The 20,258-nt window shown below is 36.8% G+C and overlaps 1 protein-coding gene across 2 annotated transcripts; it reads left to right on the top strand.

Annotated features, from left to right (window-relative positions):
• The first annotated feature begins 1,630 nt into the window (after positions 1-1,630).
• Positions 1,631-4,858, top strand: LOC120087205 (sm-like protein LSM2). 2 transcript variants are annotated; one of them, XM_039044115.1, is made up of 5 exons: positions 1,631-1,791; positions 1,875-1,987; positions 2,884-2,943; positions 3,132-3,290; positions 4,507-4,858. In XM_039044115.1, the coding sequence occupies exons 3-5, from the start codon at positions 2,941-2,943 to the stop codon at positions 4,624-4,626; spliced, it is 282 nt and encodes a 93-aa protein (XP_038900043.1). In that variant the 5' UTR covers positions 1,631-1,791; positions 1,875-1,987; positions 2,884-2,940; the 3' UTR covers positions 4,627-4,858. The 2 variants fall into 2 exon arrangements, with proteins under 2 accessions (XP_038900043.1, XP_038900044.1); XM_039044116.1 differs by having other exon boundaries at positions 1,634-1,795.
• Positions 4,859-20,258: the final 15,400 nt, after the last annotated feature.

Raw genomic sequence — 20,258 nt, forward strand, 5'->3', positions numbered from 1 at the left:
CGGTAAGTTAAACTGGCCACTTAATTTAATGATCTGGCGGAGCTCTAATGCTGATAAAGTTACGATGTTAGCATATATCACAAAGGGAAATTGGATTTAGAGCCTAGAAATAGGATTGTCATGTCACCTTAAAAATAAAAGGACGTCATAGGATAAATAAACTGAATTTGATTCAATCTAAGATCTTGTTAACCATGGAAACATTAGATATTAACTGCTTAAACCTCCTAAACGAACTTGACATAGGACATAGGTGTAGTTTTATGTTTATATGATTCACTGTTAAGGTATGATGCGACTGCATCACTTAAGATATAGCACTTAAAATGTTGAAACATTGTTTGTCCTGTTCGATTATCATTGTTTACTGTTTTTTAAAGCTTTCTCTCATTCATCCCAATGCAAACTCTTCCTTGGCTACCTTGGTTTCATTGATTCATAGTCATAATTGAATTAAAAACCAACCTAGTCCTGTGGGATTCGATACTTGGAGTACTCAAAGTTCATTACTTCATTGATAGTGTATGTTTGCATTGACACCTCATTTATCTATAACATTTTGTTGCTCATACATCTGATCGATCACTATCCACACCTTTTTAAGCTTTTTTTGAACCCTTCGTTTGCCCTAGGTCAAACTTTAACTTTCCTTATGGGTATTTTTGTCATTTTAACCTCTAATTAGCCCGTTTCGATTCAAATGCTTAATTCCTACAACTTAGACATAACAAAACATCAATGAACACAAATATGCAATAAAGCTAACGAAATTATAATCCTAAGAAAACACTTGTCGAGAGCTTTTCACTTATCAGTCGTGGGTTTTCCTTGTCATCAGCTAAATGCATGTTGTTGTTCTGTCACAAAAGCAACACAAAATCCAAATATTCAAATTGAAGGTTGAATTTACTCTAAAATTAGCTATTAAGAATCTGAAAATCACTACATCAAACTCCCATTTGGATTTTGTGGATGCGAAGAATATAACAGTAGGGGGAATTCGTGCTCTCCCACTTCTCTCTCTCTGCTCGATTCGCCCTCCCACAAAGTATCAAAACAAATTTAAGTTATAGAAATATAATAATAAATATAACTTAATCATCTTATTTTAATCCATTAAAATGATAGGACCTTTAGTTTTCAAATCTGTTAAAAAACAATATTTATCTCCAACCAAATATTTGAGTAGATATTGGTTGCAAATTGCGTACGTGGTATGGGGAGGGTAGAAGTGGAAAACACTCGCAAATTTTTTTCACACTTTAGCCATTTTTCAGTATAATATAAAATTAGACTTTTTCCATTGGACTATTTTTAAATATAAAAAAATGAATCGAAATATTTACAAAAGATAGCAAAATTTTAGAATTATCAATTATAGATGACTATCAGTATCTATCAATATCTATCAGTATGCTATATCTTGTAAATATTTTCAATAATTTTACAAAGAATTTCCCTTTTTCAAATTGTGTTTCGAGTTTGAGCCATTTATTACCATTTTTCTAGATTGAAGATGAAACAACTTGGAAGAAATTTGGTCTTGCAAGAGATTTTGGGATTGATTTGGGCTAAAAGTTCAACTTGGGTTAGGGTTGCCTTTTTATTATTTAAAAAAGAAAAAAAAAAGAAAAAAAAGAGAGAAATGAAAGAAACTCTACCATTCTTTGTCCTTTAGGTCAGCCGCATACCCCCATCGCGTAGCACCCAGCGCGCACATACACCTTCGACTTCCCAGCCACTGCTGAGCGCCGGGACCGCCATTCGTCGCCGTCGGGGAGGTTATCATTGGTAGGTACCCACGGCTCTCCTTTATCTCTCCTACCGTCTTCTTCCTCTCTCTTCTTCTCGTTAGTCTCTCTCTCGATCTGCAGGGTTCCAGCCGCCGTCCGTGATTCTGAGAGCCGCCGAACGTCGCTGCAGGTGGAGCGCGAGTTTCGCTGCCGGCCGTCGTCGCAGCCACCGCCTTTTTATCGTCTTTCGTTGGGTACCTCTAAAACTACATGCTTTATTTTATTTTTCATAAAGGTTCTTGCATCTGATGGGAAGTTGAATTGTAATGTTGACTTGCTACGGTAATGATTGCGATTCTTGATGGGTTCATGGTCTAAATCTAAATCTGCATCTTTTTGCCATTTTGTTCTTTTGAATGGAGAGTTTAGGGCTTTTGGAATCTTCTTTCTTTTTATTTCTACGGGCCAATTTTGGAGTTCTGCAGGATGTGTTGATTTCTTTAACATTTGTTCATTCTCATATGCGATTGCTGAAATTATTTTGTTTTGCATCTGTGAAATTTGATGAATGAGATGAGATATGGATATTGCTAGTTTAATTCGTGAGGGATTGCGGGGCTGAGGAGAGGTTGTGAGAAGACAAAGGGGCCAAATTTTATGACAAAGTTATTATTATTTTTTTTGTGGGGGCAACCTGACGGTTCTAACCCGTTAATATATGGTTGGATTGTCGATCGGGTTGGGAAGCTGATCAACTCAAAATTTCGGGTTGATCCAAAGTATACCCCTAACCCAACCTGACCCTAAAACATAATTTCGGGTTGGTCCAAAATATACCCCTTAACCCAACCCGACCCTAAAACATAATTTTGGGTTGGTCCAAAATATACCCCTAACCCAACCCGACCCTAAAACATAATTGAGGTGAGATAGCAGACATATTTGGCATTTGAAATTCATTAAAATTTAAAAGGGTAAAATAGACTTAAAATGTTTTTCAAAGATCCTTGTTTTTTAAAATAGATATGGATATAGATATGGATTACCCTGAAGGGAGTAGGTTAGTATTTTTATTTTTGGGCAAGTTGGAGCAATTTTCTTTTATAATCTAAGCCCTAGGTGTGTTTGATGGCTTTTCAACCTTTACCAGCTGTTGAACGTCAGGCGTAGATAGACTGAAGATTGGCACCTCAAATCTCTAGTGAAAATGGTAATTCCTCTCTTTCATTTAAGTACTGGTTTCTGTTAGTTTAAGGTTTTCGTTACTGTTAATCTTACTTCAGGACTCAAGCTGTTGCTTCTTTTTTTGGTTTTTTCTTCTCGTATCTCAGATACTTCACGATTTCTACAATATTTCGTTTATATATGTTTGGACTTTGATTTGGTTTTGTTTGGCAGTTATTTTTCTCGTACTTCAAGGATTTGGTGGGCAGAGAGGTGACAGTTGAGTTGAAGAACGACCTAGCAATTAGAGGAACTCTGCATTCTGTTGATCAGTATCTCAACATCAAACTGGAAAACACGAGGGTTGTTGATCAAGACAAATACCCTCACATGGTATCCATTTTTTTATGTATTATATTTATGCGATATGTTTGATTGATTACTTTATGCGCTCACACATTCTGATGTGCTGCACTTGTGGCAAGGGTAACTTCACTATTGTTTATCTTTCTTTAATCTTGACCATTTTTCATAGGCACCCCTTCTCATTTCTGCTTCTTCTATTCTAATGTCCCTTTGATTCTAATAATTGGAAGGTTCTCTGGAGAGATGTATGGTGTGTGGTTATGGTTCATAGATTATTTGTACCATCATTTGTTTTTGTCACCCTAAAAAATATATTGTTTGAATTGAAAATGTCGATATTCTTTTCATCCTTTGCTCCTGGATTTTCCTTGGGGGAAAAGTTTCAAGGTATTTTGTTGGTTGTTATTGTGGGATCTTTGGGGGGAGGAACAATAGAGTGTTTTATGGTGTGGAGAGAGACCCTAGTGAGGTTGAGAGTCCTCACCTTCTTGATGAGGTTTCATGTTTCTCTTTGGGCTTCAGTTTCGAAGACTTTTTGTAATTGTTCACTAGACAATATTTTATCCGGTTGGAAACACTTTCTCTAGGGGGTTTTGTGGGCTTGGTCATATTTGTGTGTCCTTGTATTTTTTTTTTTTTTTTTTTCATTTTTTCTCAATGAAAGCAATTGATTCTATTAAAAAGATATTGTCAGTGGTTCCCAAAATTGGTAAAATTTTTAGGTTATCTTGTAGATTGGTTAGGTTCCTAGCTGTACTATTCCTTTATTTCTTGATTTTCTTTTTCGTATATTACAAAATTTGAACCTTACAATCTTCTAGGAGAAATAAAGATGCCTTAACCATTGACATCAATGTTGTTATTATCCGATGATTTGGAGGGGAGTGTAAAAGGGTTTTCTATTCGAGTTATACTCATGTTTCTATTTTTTAAAAGTATTCTTACCATGTCCATGAATTCTTAGTTAAATTCAAAAACTAAGAACAATTTTTCTAAAAACTACTTTATGAAGATGATGATAGTAGAAAGACATTGTTGGTTGCTGATTCTTTAGGATTGGTATAAACTCTTGTTTTTGCATGATCAAGAACATCTGTTAAATAAATTATTTCACGATGAACTGTCCAGCCTTCTTAAAGTTACTGAGCCCCCTCCATACACCAATCCATCCACCCATTTTGCAATCTGAACATGTAATTTATGGTGTCATTAGACTAATGGTGTTCAAATTTTCTCTTTTCAGCTTTCTGTGAGAAACTGTTTTATTAGGGGATCGGTGGTGAGATACGTTCAACTTCCACCAGATGGTGTTGATATTGAGCTGTTGCATGATGCCACGAGACGTGAGGCTCGGGGAGGCTAATGTCACTTTGTTTGGAAGTTTGTATTGAATAGCATGGAAATTATTAGAGTGCACTTTTTAGCATAATGCAATGTGAGACAACTAGAAGCTTGTACATTCTGCTCAAGTATTCTGGAGCAAAGAATCCAAAGAGATTCTTCTATTCAGCAGGTAATAGTGCAACCAAGGGTTGTGGCCTTCACGATGACAAAAATATTGTTATGCATATGCTCTTCAATTCACTTTTGAATAATCTCATTAACAAGGTTAGTAGAGACTAACTTCATAAGAAATCAACTAACAACTATTGATTTGTCAAAAGTATAAAGATTAAAAGTGGACACTTAATAGTAGATTGACTAGAATAGAAGGAAGCTCTCTTTTTAACCAAGTCTTTTTAGCTATGCATAGCTTTGAGTATTTCGAGAGAGCACAATTGCCTTGAAGGGTAAGTATTTCAAGGTTGGGGACTTCCCTAGCCCCCTTAAGTAAGCATCCTTCTTTCACATGGAGGAACATTGTGTTGGGTAGAGATCTCATTGTCAAAGGCTTTAGGTGGAAATTTGGTAACAGAAGGAAAATTTTTTATTCACCAAGCTCCCTGGATAGCAAGAGAAGGGTTCAGATAGCACCTGAAATTATATATTTACTATGTAGGCATCGGGCAAGGGAGTTGGAGATCTCCCACCTCGTCTCAATGCTCAAAGATCTATAAAATTCAGCTAAGCCAAAAGATGAAAAACAACCTCCNAAAATGGAAAAAAAGAAAAAAAGAAAAAGAAAAAAAGAAAAAGAAAAAAGAAAAGAAAAGAAAAGTTAAGAAGCTAAATAGCCAAAATCTAACGAACCCTCCTCACCAACTACGTTTTTCATTCCTTACATATTTACATTTATTTCCTACCTTTTTTGCTCTTTCTTTTCCCTCTCTTATACCTTCTAAGAATTGGGGTCTATTAGGTTCAGTGTTCCCTTCCTTAGAGTTGACGGGAAAGATAGGAGAGTGGCTGGCAAGAGTTGGGAAAAGTGGACTCCTCTCATTGGCTGTTGAATGCTTAACACTGATGCATCTTGGAGCGAATTTGAAGGGAAAAGGAGCCCTTAAGTGGATTTTTCGAGACTTTTGTGGGGCTCTTGTTGGGGGTTGGTTTCGGTAGTGCTTAGGAAATAGTTGATCAAAGCTTTTGATGGTTCAGTAATCGTAGAAGGTCGGAGAAGTATTAAAGAGATTTTTCTATACCTCCTTTGGAGGTTGAGTTAGTTTGTTGGAGTTCATCAAAATTCTTAACTGGAATTGTTCGGATTTATTTGAGATGTTGAATGTTCTGCTAAAAGATATTCTTTTCCTTCTCTCTCATGTCACAGTTTTTGAAGGATATTTATTTATTTTTGTAGTAGGGCTTCCAAAGGGTTGTTTGTGCCTTGTGATAACAGAGCAGAGGCCTGATTTTCCCGTGATAAATTTTGTAGTCTCTTTCGCTGGAGAGGGGTCAAGGGAGTGAGTTTATTTAAAACAAATTTTTAATTTTAGTTTTGTAAAGAATTCAATTTTTACACTCTTGGACTTTAAGGATTGTATCAAATTAAACTCTAGAATTTCATAAGTTATGCCTTGTTTGGTAATCATTTTGTTTTTATTTTTGAAATTGAATCTATAGTCACCACTTCTACTTTTAAATTTCTTCCTTTATTATCTATTTTTTACTTATGGTTTAAAAAATCAAGTCAAATTTTAAAAATTAAAAAAAAAAGTAGCTTTTAAAAACTTGCTTTTATTTTGAGAATTTAGTTAAGAATTCAACCATCTTACAAGAAAGATCATTGTAAAAAAAAGAAAAAAGGAAATATACTTATTTTTAAAAATAAAAAATAAAAAATTGGGATCTTAGATTTTAGTCTGAAAAATGTTGTTTGAGACCATTAGTTTTTTTTTTTTAATAAAAAATAAAAAATAAAATGGTTACCAAATAGGATCTTAGATTTTAGTTTGAAAAATGCTGTTTGAGTCAATTTGTTTTTTTTTTTAAGGAAAAATTACTTTTTTAGTCTGAGTATTGAAGGATATATGTGTCCAGTCTCTAAGTTTTCAAAATGTAATATTTTACTTTGAGTTTTTAAAATAGCTTGAGAAGGCCATTCCACAATTTTTTTTTTTTTAAATAGAAAAATATTTTAATGTGGGTTTTGGGCTCGAAAAAGGCAAGAAAGGCCTAAAAAAGGCAAGAAAGGCCCAAGTTTTAAGAAAGTATAGTATAATTACAATTTTAATCCAAAAAGTCATTTATTACATTTATAAGATTTTTTTTTAGAATAAGTGATATTATTATATAACTACAAGGGAAATTCCACAACCCGGGATTAAGGCATCAAAGCAACGAAACACAAACAAAGACAAGACAACAAAACCAATACATAAACGCAAAACTTGCAAGCTACTCGGGAGAAAGCCATAGAAAAGAAACCAAAACCGAAAAAATATAAGACCAAGAGGATCAACCCGCTAGGAAGAAGCACGAGCATGAACTGTAGAGACCATAAGGTGAACCGACTTCCATCCAGCCGTCGATTACGCTCCTGTCAGATGTATTATATGGAAACACACCAGAATACACGGAACAACTTACTACACACCCTCTTACCCGACCCCACTCGGCACAACTAACTCAACTCCACATCCCAACCCGCCACTCGATGTGACGATTCCAACTGATGCAACACACCAGACACAACCTCTCTCCCAAACCCACACTAAAAAAATAAATGATCCATGACTCCACACTCCCACACAGAAGACACCCCTCCTGACAACACACTCCAACTCCTCAACCAATCTCGCTTACCCAACCTGTCCTTCACAGCTAATCACGCACAGAAGGAGTGACGCGGATAACTACCCCCGCCCACAAAATACTAGCCCAAGATACCCTAGGACGATGAGGACGCAAACTCTCCTACGCACTAGCGATAAAAACCGACCCACTAGCATCCCGACACCAAACCCATAATCTTCCCCCTCACCCTAGGCCCACTGCTTGAATAAGACCCCAGATCTCAAGTAGCTCCCAAGACACTGTAGGCCACCTCCAACCTCCCTCACCATCCATGAACTCCGACAACGGTCAAATTTCTGATGCATAAACCACCGTAGACCCATATGAATCCAAAATCGCACCCCTCGGCAGCCAAGGATCCCACCAAACAAAACAAGACCGTCCATCGCCGTCAATCAAACAAACCAGATGCTTGAATATTTCTCTACTTCACAAGATAGCCCTCAAGCACCAAGACCTCCCAACCTCACTCCGAACAACCCACAAAGACCGCTCACACAAAACATACGGCTCCATCCACGCCACCTATAATGATTCTGATGTAATTAAAAGAAGCCAGAGCAGCTTCATAATAGCAGCCTAGTTCTAAGAGGCTACATGCTTCACACCTAACCCCCCCTCTCCCAACGACAAACACACTTCATCCCACGCCACCCCTATTCACCATCTTGACTCACCGCACTGCCCTTCCATAAACAACTACGTAACAAACGATCAACCTCATGAGTTACATACGCAGGCAACACAAAGATGCTACACCAAAACACCTGAAAGGATTGTAAAATAGACCTAACAAGCTGCAACCTCCCAGCAAAGGAGAGGGACCGCGCTGCCCAGGTTTTAATACGAGCTGTAATCCTCTGAATCAAATGCACACAATCCACAGCTCTCAATCGACTCGCCAATAAAGGTAAACCCAGGTACCTAACAGGCAGCGAATAAAGAGAGAAACCCATAAACGCAGCTAGTTCCTCTGCCTCCCCAGACTCCACACCCATAACAAACATGTAACTCTTCCCAACATTAACAACTAACCCAGACAGCCCTGCAAAATCTGTCAGGACCTACCTCATAAACTCCAAAGAATCTCTCTCAGTTGTACAGAAAATCATCAAATTGTCTACAAAAACCAAATGAGTCAGGTTCATATGCTCACACCGATCATGGAACCTAAACCACACAAGAGGTTTATTCAACAACCTAGACAAGACCTCCATCACCATCACAAACAAAAAAGGGGACAATGGATCCCCCTGCCTCAACCCTTTTCTACCAGGAAAAAACCCTTCAAGGGAACCATTAATCATCACAGAGAACTTAGACGAAGTAACATAAGCCCTCACCCAACTAACAAACTGAAGGGACGTACCTATAGCCAGCAATACACCAAACAAGAAATCTCAATTGACCGAATCATATGCCTTCTGAAGGTCTACCCTCAACACACAATGCAACTTCCTTTTGCCCTCCTTATAGCCCCCCACAAGCTCCTGACACAATAAAATGTTATCGAAAATTGACCTATCCGGAACAAACGCAGACTGGTTACCACTGATGAAAGCAGGCAACCACAACCGCAATCTCTCAGCTAAGATTCCCAAGATATACTTATACACAATATTGCAATAAGAAATAGGAAGAAACTCCTCCATATGTTCAGCTCCCCGCCTTTTTGGGATAAGAGTAATAGCAGTAGAATTAACTCCACCAGGCAAGTAACAGGACTTAAAAAAATTCAGCACGGCATCAGAAATCATCCCCAACCACACTCCAAGCAGCTCTGTAAAAATCCATCGAAAACCCATTAAGCCCAAGAGCCTTCCCAAACTTCATCGAGAATAAAGCCTTCTAAATCTCATCTCGACTCATTTGGCGACCAAGCGCCTCCACCCCTTCCTCGGACCAGTTGAATTGCACAATATCCCCAATTCGGGCAGTAAGATCCCTATACCCCACAGGCTGAGGCCCTAAACAACCCCGAAAGAAATCTACCGCCACCCTGCCACCCTGTCATGCATCATCTGGCGAGTACCTCAACATCCACGATTGTAAATAAACCACTGCAACTGTGATGAGAACGAACACAACGATGAAAAAAAGCTGTGTTCATATCACCTAACTCTAGCCACTTCACCCTGGCCTTCTACTAGAGCAACGCCTCCTCCAATCTCGCCACTAACCAGAACACCTCAGTGGCTCAAGCTGCCTCCACACACTGACTCCGAAGCAGGATCCTTTTCTACCTCAGCCTGAGCAGCCTCCATAACTTGCCTAGCCGCCCTCACCTCATCAGCTAACACAGAGATACGCCTATTAAACGAAGCACGTAAAACCCGCTTCACTGCCTTCAAATTTCGCACAAAGCTAACCATAGGAGACATGTCCTCAGACCTTCTCCACACTTATCTAATAGTATCAATAAAACTCTCAGCCTCTTTCCAATTAGAAAAAATAATGAAATGTAGGAGGCGGTTTACTCTTCGTCTCCCTGTAGAAACCAGAAGACGACTATGATAAAAAATCCCCCACTGATAAACCTTAACCTCTGAATACGGAAAATCTACGTACCACGCTGCATTAGACAAGCATTGATCGAACCGACGAAAGATACCATTCCCCTGAATTTACTAGTCCAAGTAAACCAGTTACCTTTCACACCCAACTCAACCAGATCCTCCTCCAGAAATGCCCCATCAAACTCCTCTTTCTCCCTCAAGCTAGGGCAACCACCTAAATCCTCCGAATTACTACGAATAGCACTAAAATCCCCCAAAACAACTCCAAGAAGCTGCCACGAGACACACACATCAATCAACTGAGACCACAAGTTTCTCCTTTCGCTCACGTGATTAGAGGCATACACAACACCAATATGTACCCTAGCACTAGATACAATATCCACTAAGGTTCCAGAAATGAACTGATCCCACTTACATCAATAGAAAACTCATAGACACTCTTCCGCCACATCACCCAGGTTCTCCCAACTCCCCGCACACTATAACTACACACACAATTCCATGCATCACCAAACCTACCCATCACCATACCAAAATTCTCGCGACGAACCCTCGTTTCAAGCAAGCAGTAAAAAATAATAGAGGAGGAAGCCAGAAAGTCTGCCACCACCCTACACTTGACAGGTCATTCAACCCCCTAATATTCTAGGAACACCAAATCATGAATCTTGCAAGAAATCACACCTACCACCTCCCACTAGGCCTTTTCCCGAACTCCCGAACATCCCATCCATGACAAACAACGAATCAAGATCTGCCTGCACTAGTGCCAATGCCGACGAGTCTCCCCGCTCATCACACAAAACATCAAACTGATTACGATCATTAACATGCTTTACAAACCCCGTAATTTCAAGGGACCCATAAACTGCTCTGCTTCTGAAGGGCGCCGAACCCGGTGACCCACTGCCACCCCTATACCTTACACCTCCTCTATCATGCCTATGACGACTGACCATAGTAAACTCGTCATCACTCCCTGCACCCTTACTCCCATCCACTGGGCTAACTCCCATCGCACTAATACCCAAGTCCTGCCCCTTCCTCACACTCTCAATTCCCCTATTCTCCCCCAAACACCCCTCATTAACCGCTACAATACACAACTCTTAACCCTTTCCCACACCCTGTTTCTCACACACAACCCCAGTATGCCCAAAGGAACCACAATAAACACACCTACGAGGTTTCCACTCATATACTACTGGAATAATAAACTCCTGACCCCGCATTCTAACAGTGACTGAAGGTATTAACGAATCACCATCCACCTGAACACAAACCATCGCATATGATAACCGACCCTGCTTTCTTGTTGCAACATCAAAAGAGACAGGTTTACCAAGACACTAGTTAACACTACTAAACCCCTATCTGTCCAGAACTCCAGGGGAACACGCTCCAGTTTAATCCATATAGGAATAGAATAAAAAACAATACCTGGGGACCACTGTCGTAATAAAATGGGCTTGCCACCCAAGTGCCACGGATCATTCTCCAGCACCTAATCTCGTGACTCTACCGTCTGAAATTTAAAATCAAACCGTTCTCCAAAAAGGTAATAGTTGACATCTCTACGCACCCCTAAATTCTCTGAATAAGTTGACAAATAACAGAATACGGGAGTTTGGCATCCACAAACTGACCAACCAAAGATTTCTCCCACAGACAAACACTCTCATCAATAATCTCCTCACAGGGTTCAATAACTTTATCATTTTCAACCAATGGAGGAATGAACTCTAAATTTCCCCCCAACTTAGACTCAAAAAAGGACGCCCACGAATTTTACCTTTTCACGTCGTAACTAGAACCACCAGAACCACCCCCCTCCTCCAACCGGTCCGACTTTGGACCAAACCCCTAGCTAAATTGGTTTTGGGAATCGGCTCCTCTCGCTCACGAAGATTCCGTGTGTCCACCGATCGACCCTCACTTCCAAAAAGGCCAGCCCGTGAAACCTCCTCACTGCCTGACTTCTGTCTCTTATACACATCTAGATGTGTATAAGAGACAGATCCCAAATCCTTCACCTCCGAAGAACGAGCACCCAATCCCAAATCGATCTCCGGTCTAAGCAGTCGAAAGAGTTGTCGAGCAACTCGGCCTCCATTCTTCTTCTTCAGTCTTAAAGGCAACTGCTTATGCACTATCGTCACCAACAATGGAGAACAAACATAACGCAACCCCAGATCAAAGGCAACAAGAATACCAACACCCCACCGTCACTACTCATTGTACCAACACCCCTAAGTTAATCATACCAACAGCAAACACCTTAGCGAACCCGCGAACGAAACATGAAATACCAGCGATTGAAATCCACGGAGAACGAACGAATCAGTAGTGTACGAAACCGGTCAAAAGCGAACGAACTAGTGAACCAAGGAATGAACGCGCAGCTTTGAATCAGCAGCTGATTGGAGCGGAGCAGTGAACGAACCAACGATGACTGGACGACCAGAGCGGCGAAGACGACCAACGATTGCTGAAAGTGGTGGCCCACCTAGGTCAATCGCACCAACCACCAGAATATTATTCATTAATAATATTTTAGAGGCATATTTATGTTATTTAAATAGTATATTATATTTATAAATACTTTATAAGGATACATATGTTAAGTTACTCAAATTCACTCGGTAGAAAAAAGTTACTCATATCTTCTAACATAAATCTCTATGTTTTTTTTTTTGTCAAAGTGAACTTTATTTAGTAATATATGCACGTGCTCTGATCAAAGAGGTCGGAGGTTCAATCCTCCCACCCCTACAATTATTGTATTACAAAATAATCTCCACTTTTTCTAATTATGAATATGGTATAATATAATTTGTGTCAACTTGTGTCGTTTACTATTTTAGACTCTTCATGATAATAATTTCTTATTGAATTTTTATTTTATAAAATTATTGTTGTTTCCTTCTAATATTTTCAATAAGTTTGATAACTTGTAGAAATACAAGTTATTGTGGCTCTTAAGTTGGAACAATTAAGGTTTTTAATGATAAATTCTCCTCATTTTTAGAAGAAACGCATGGAATTACTCAAACATTAGCAAACTCATGCAAAAGAATGTTTATTACTAAAGTGACTGCGGCACTAACGCATTATATTGTAGGATTTCAACAAGAGGCTAACACATGATTAAGAAAGTGTCGCAGGCAAGTTCTAACGCATGGGCCATACGTCGGAGGGAATCAACGCAAAGAAGATTCATTGATTCAGGCTGTTTGTATCAAATCACCACTTGCAAGCATGGGCACCTGTAGCAGGCGGCGTCTGGAAAAGCATCTGAGTATCAGGCGGCTGACCAGGACATGGACTTTAATGCTGCCCATCATCAAGCTGGAGAAGACCAACGCCTATAAATAGAAGAAATCCCTTCAGAGTTCGAAGTTCAGAAAATTTCAAGTTCTCACTCTCAGTATTAGCTTAGTCGTAGTTTTAGATCTTTAGAGCTGTGCTGTGGTGCCAAGAAGAGCAGAAGGGAAGAGAACCACCACCACCGCCGATCAAGGAGCGGAGGAAGCCGAGCTTGAGAGAGACACTTCGTCCAATTCTTATACAAGTGATTGTACACAACTAGAATTGAGCCAAAGAGGACAAGAGATTGTACTCTGTGGCTTGACTCAGTTCCTTTCATCTTATTTATCTCTTTCATCCTTTCATCTGATTAAGTATTTCTTTTGTAAAGATAATCTGCTTCTTTATAAATTCATATATTTGATCTATCACACTTTATCATTGTTTATTTCTTGTTTATGTTGGATGCATCTATACTTCATGCAAAATTCCATTTCAAATGCTTAAGCCAACTAAAATTGGTAAAAGCATCTTTAGCTTAGACTGTTCAAGAGAATAAATAAGCCAGCATCAAGTTAGAACTCATAGTACATCTAGAGATAGACCGACTGGTGTTTTACTGCATCCTGTGTTTGACGCATGCATCCTAGAGATAGGTTTTGTATGTTATTCGCATTGAGAAGTGTTGAATAAGAGTCTAACGCATAACAAAGATAAGTAAGCAATCTCATTCACATCACATTCTAATTCGTGTACATTCAACTTAGATCAACGCATATACTCGCATCAAAATCTATTTTCACATGACCCATCATTCTTACTCAACCATTTTGTATCTTTTTGCAGACACACAACACCTTAGTATACACAACACATTTCTCCATACATTTAGGATATCCCTACAACAGTTATAACGCAAGGTCTGCGTTAGTTTAATCTGAATCCCTGAGTTCGACCCTGGACTTACCAGGAACCTATATTGAATTTATACCTTGGTCTGATTTAGGAAAACTTGAACGTCAATAGAGGAGTGTCATGCGTTCTGTTGCACATCTCTAACGCATCACCGTGTTAAGAATACATCAACGCATCAAAGCATCAACACATCATTCATACTTAGAACTTATCCTTTTAAAATTATTTTATACAATACACTCCTAGCTCGAATCACGATAGCAACGAACAAAGTTATTTTTATCACATTTAAATTCTAAGTCAAATTTTAAGAAATAAAAGCGAAAATTTGAAAATTAATTCCTTTCAGTTTCTATAAGTTAGTGTGTTCTTCAAAAAGTATGTTATAATGTAAGAAATTATAGATGAAGTGACCACAATAGTCACTTTTTTAAACTATAAGAACCAAACAAAATAAACATTTAGGTTAAGAACCAAAATAAACCAAAACCGAAAGTATATGGACTAAAATAGTATTTAAGCTTATTCTATCTCTAGCATATATTTGGCCTGTACCTTTTTTCTCTTTAAATATTTTTCTCTCTCTCTCTATAAATTTTTTTGTCTCAATATAATTTTTTATTCTTCTTTCTCTCCATATATTTTTATCTACATAATTATAGGTCAGTTTTTCCCTTTTTAATGTAATTAATAAATTAAATGCTATTAGAGAAGAAAATACAATGACTAGTTAAGAAAAAGAAGAAAATCTTGGAGTAATATTTAAAGAAGAAAATACAACGACTAGTCAAAAAAAAAGAAGAAAACCATGATTTTTCTTCATCATCCATCAGAAAACAGTTATTCTTCCTAAAGCTCGTTATGAATGGATGCATTTGAGGCTTCAGGAATTTAAATCAGTAAGTGATTACAACTCCACATTATTTAAATCAGTTAGTGTGTTCTACTTTTCATGTCTCGAATATACTCTTGCAGCAGCAATATCGAGAGAAAGGTTTTAAAAAATATTCTAAACTCATCTCATGTCTTCTTATGGCTAAACAAAAAGTAATGAGTCATTAATGAAAAACCATGAATCTCGACCAACTGAAGCAACACCATTCCCTATTCCCTAAGTGAATATTGTGAATTTTAACAATAATCATGATTGAGGTTGTGGTCAAGATCGTGACCGTGGCAGAGGAAGAAATAATTCTTATTTTCGTGGTGGTTGTTCTAATAATCTAAATTTCAAAAGAAACATACGAAGTGATAATTATAAAGGAAAAGCTCCACAAGATAGGAATTCAAAAGGTGATGAGCAAAAATGCTTCCAATGTGATATTACTAGGTCTTGGTCACGTATTTGTCGTACATCAAAATACTTAGTTGATATGTATCAAGCCTCCCTGAAGGAAAAAGGGGGAAATTTGGAAGCAAATTTTGCATACTAGGATAATGTTTGACCCATCCAATATAAGAAATTTGGTTCTGACAGACTTTTTAGTATCTTCTGAAGAGAAAATTGGCACCATCGATGGAACAACAAGTGCTTATTTTGATTTCGAGAATATCTAGGATTAATGTTTTTTTTCCTACCATTCATGTTTTTTTAGTTTAAACTTTTGTATTTCAAGTTTTGTTTATCTTAATGTAATATTTTGTTTAATGAAGAATCATGAATAATTTTTATATGTTGAATGACTAAAAAAATGAGGAATGAAGATCTATGTCTGGCAAACTATGCAACTATATATTGTAGATACCGTATTTGGTCTGGCTCAATGTTAAGGGCTTCTTTATTTTCTCTTTATTTTGTTAATATTAAAAAAAAAAAAGAAAAAAGAAAAAAGACCTTTTTCTTTTGGTTTTCTTTAAAAAATGAAATTAAAAATTAAAAAGAATAGAAAAGTAAAATAAATAAAAATTTTCAATTCTCTCGGTTCCCCGTTCTTCCTCGTTCTTCATCCTCTGCAACTTGTTTCCCACAATTTCCTCCATTCCCTTGAAAGACTCAATTCCAATATCTACATCTCTCCTATAATTTTGAACCTTCATGAAATGGGGAAGGGGGCTTAAGAGTACACATAGAGAATAGAGAAAAATAATGACACTTGAGATGAAGAAATAAAAGAAGAAGAGAGAGAAAGAAACCTATTAAAGAAAAGGGAAGAAGTAAGATTGTTCATGGGTTGGGTTGGGTTGGGTTGAAAGACTTTTTAGATCCAACTCAATTGTTCGGGTTGTAAATTTTTTGAACCCAAATAACCCTTATTAAAAAAATGAACCCAACCCAACCCAATCATGAAATATTTAGGTTAGGTTGGTTCGGATTAATCAGGTCATTTATTTAAAATTTTGTTCTAAAAAGAAACAAAACATAAATATGTAAAAATCTAATTTAATTATTTTCATTTATTGAATTAAGATTAATTACTTAACTTCAATTTATATAGTGCAAATTTTCTTTCTAAACTGCAAAGAAACTATTTTTAAGAGTTGTTGAAGAATAAATTATTAAAAAAATAATGAAATTAAATAAAACTAAAATCAATATATGTATAAATAATTGTATTATAAGTAACCCAAAAAATATATTTTAAAATTAATAATAAATTCGGGTTGGTTCGGGTTATATTAAATGAACCCATGAACCAATCCAATCCATAAAATTTTCATTTATTTGAACCCAACTCAACCCAACCCAAACCACACGGGTTGGGTTGGGTTGATCAGATTTTTCGGGTTTTTCGGGTCATCAAGTTTTTTAAACACCCCTAGGAAGAAGAAAAAGAGGAAAGAGGAAAGAGAAATTGGGAGTAAAAATTTGATAAAGTTAAAGTGGTGGATCCCACCCACTTTTCTTTTTACTTTATACTTTTCTTTTTACTATTGATTTATATTTTATTTTTTGTTATCAATTCCATTTTTTTGGATCTTTTTGTTTTTAAGTTGAATTCCAAATGTTTGTAACTAGATTCCAAATTTTTTTTAAAAAATTTAGTTTCAATTTTATTTTTGTAAATGAATCCCAATTTGATTTATCTTTTGAAATTTTTAAGTATAATCTAGTTTATCTTTGATTTGGAGTTTTTTTTTTCTAATTTAGTTTAGTTTCAAATTTTCTATATTAAAACTTCAATTTCATTTTTTTAAAAATTTATAAAAGAATTATTTAATATAGTTTGAATGAATATTGATTGAGATTTCAAGCAAAAACTTCAATTTTATTTCTTCATTGACTTTAAAATAAATTTAATTATATTGTCCTAGCTCAGGAGTTCTAATAGAAGTCCAATATTAATATAGTGTAAGCCCTTATTTTGTTTTAATGATTTTTTGAAAAAAATTTGCTCGATTTGAAATTTCTATAGAAGAAAAAAAAAAGCAAATTTTCATTTCAACTTTAGTTCACAAATTTCATAAATGAATTCTAAATCGATTCTAATTCAAGTTTGCTAGTTGAATTTAAACTTTATTCAAGTTTAATTTCTAAAATATTTCAAATTTGTTTTAATTTGAATTTGTTGAATGAGGAATTTTGGACCAATCACAAGTTGCCAATGACGAAATTCTAAATCATTAAATTTGGGTACAATTAGAAATTGACGTATGTCCAAAATTGAATTGAAGACAAATTTTGATGACGTCACCCGATTTTATCATGACCGTTAAATCAGATGAGATTAATTTGAGCCAATTTGATATTGTTATTTGGGGTCAAAGTCCAACTAAGCCCAAAAGTATGCTGAATTGGACCCAAATTTAGATCAGACCCAAAACCAACTGTAACGACTGGATCCTTACATACTATGGTCCGATCGCTACGTCATGCATACTTAGACTTTTCTATCATGAGATGAGTTTTGGAAAAAATCTCAAAAGAACATATCTAAGATTTTATTAATTAGGTAGAAACTATATAAAAAGTTTATTTTACAAAACACCAGGACCCATAAAACATTAGCGTAGTGATACAAAAATGCATATGCCTATAATAGTGAGTTTGATGGTTGGCCATTTGAGCGACATCCAGTTCTGCCACCTATGCTGTTATGCTGTGTCCTTACCTACAAGGTCTGTAAAAATTGGATGAGTATATAATATACCCAGTAAGTAGTTCTCACATGGGGTAGTGACCAAATGCACAATCACATGCAACATGTTCTGAAAACATATGATTGGGACCGAAAATATATAATAATATGTGGTGGTTGGTTATGCTTCTAACGTAAATTTCTCCGCCCTAATAGGAAGATGAGGACTTAGGCGGAAACTAACCCATCTGATGATTAGCGGGTTATGCAGTCAGTAGGGCCAGAGTCGCATCCAACATCAACCATTAACATAAATGTAAGATTGGACTAGAGGAGTGCACCTATACATACCCTGTTAGTCCCTAGCATAATCTTGACATAGAATTGGTCTAGAGAGGTGTAACCATACATGCCTGCTAGCCCTAGAAGCATAACCTTTATCTAATTAAAATTTAATCTTATGAACAAACATAATTCATGGGGTCCCTTGTCGATAAATGTATTTTAAACATGTTAATGCAACATAAACAATAAATAATTATGCAACATATTAAAGGTATACTACCATGAACCACTTAAAGAGAGGGTGAGATAAAACTACTTACCTTGATTGCGATCCTAGTTATTCCTTTTATTTTCCTTATGGTTTAATCAGTAGAGCTTTCCCTCTTAAACTAGAAGGAAATTTGGGCAGCACTTCCCTCGCGATTCCTCCTTCTAACTAACAGAATTACTTCACCCTTTTCACACGATTTTTTTACTACTGAGTTTTGTTTGAGAATGAGTTTAACTTCTAGCCCAAAGCCTCCTATTTATAGCCCTTTCCAGCTCTTCTCTGTGTGACAACTCATCCTACAAATGGCTTCTTTAAAATTACTTAGGTTTAAGAATTTCTCTTAATAAGACACCTAATTTTGGCTAACGTTTGCCCTCCCTAATTTAGAATGCAGGAAAACAAATAAAATATATAATTAAGAATGAAAAATATATAAATTTAATAGGAAAATTGGGTTGAAATTTAGAATTGGAAAAAAATAAGAAATTTATTAATTATCTAAAAATAATGAATAAGGGGGCAGAATCAAGGAGGATTAAATAGAAGTTGAATGCTAGCTAATTCGAGAGACAAAGGGCAGTAGATAACTTTCTGTTTGGGCACTGCTCATTGGAAGAATTGGAGGTGAATTAATTGCCCAAATACGGTTAAAATTTGAAAGGGGAAGTGGAATCTACGTGTCAAAGTGGTGAAGGCAACCCACGCATGAAAAACTAGCGAGATTGGTGGAGAGAAACTTGGAGAGAGCGAGATTGGAGAGAAATATTGGAGAGAAAACTGGGAGAGAGCAAAGTTCGAGAGAAAAGATGGAGAAAAAGAAGGAGAGAGCCACACTGGCGAGATTGGAGAGAAAACTGGGAGAGAGCAAAGTTGGAGAGAAAAGATGGAGAAAAAAAAGGAGAGAGCCACACTGGCGAGATTGGAGAGAAATATTGGAGAGAAAATTGGGAGAGAGTAAAGTTGGAGAGAAAAGATGGAGAGAAAGAAGGAGAGAGCCACACTGGCGAGATTGGAGAGAAATATTGGAGAGAATATTGGGAGAGAGCAAAGTTGGAGAGAAAAGATGGAGAGAGCCATACTGGCGAGATTGGAGAGAGTGAGATTGGAGAGAAAATTGGAGAGAGCGAGATTCTAAGTGAGAAAGTGGGAGAGAGCGAGAGCCACGATAGCCAAACCAACGAGAAAGCTAGAGAGAGCAAGATTCTGAGAATAGAGAGAGAGATTTGGACAGAAGCGTGGATTATGCGTTGAATTTGGCCACGATCTTATAGATTATTCATGGAGAACCCTAAAATTGAATACAAACAAAGGGTGATGATGTAAGGGCAAACATTAGCCAAAATTAGGTGTCTTATTAAGAGAAATTCTTAAACCTAAGTAATTTTAAAGAAGCCATTTATAGGATTAGTTTTCACACAAAGAAGAGCTGGAAACAGCTATAAATAGGAGGCTTTGGGCTGGAAGTTAAACTCATTCTAAAAAAAAAAAAAAACTTAGTAGTAAAAATCGTGTG

Source organism: Benincasa hispida, chromosome 9 (genome assembly GCF_009727055.1).
Source record: "Benincasa hispida cultivar B227 chromosome 9, ASM972705v1, whole genome shotgun sequence".
Lineage (NCBI taxonomy): Eukaryota > Viridiplantae > Streptophyta > Magnoliopsida > Cucurbitales > Cucurbitaceae > Benincasa > Benincasa hispida.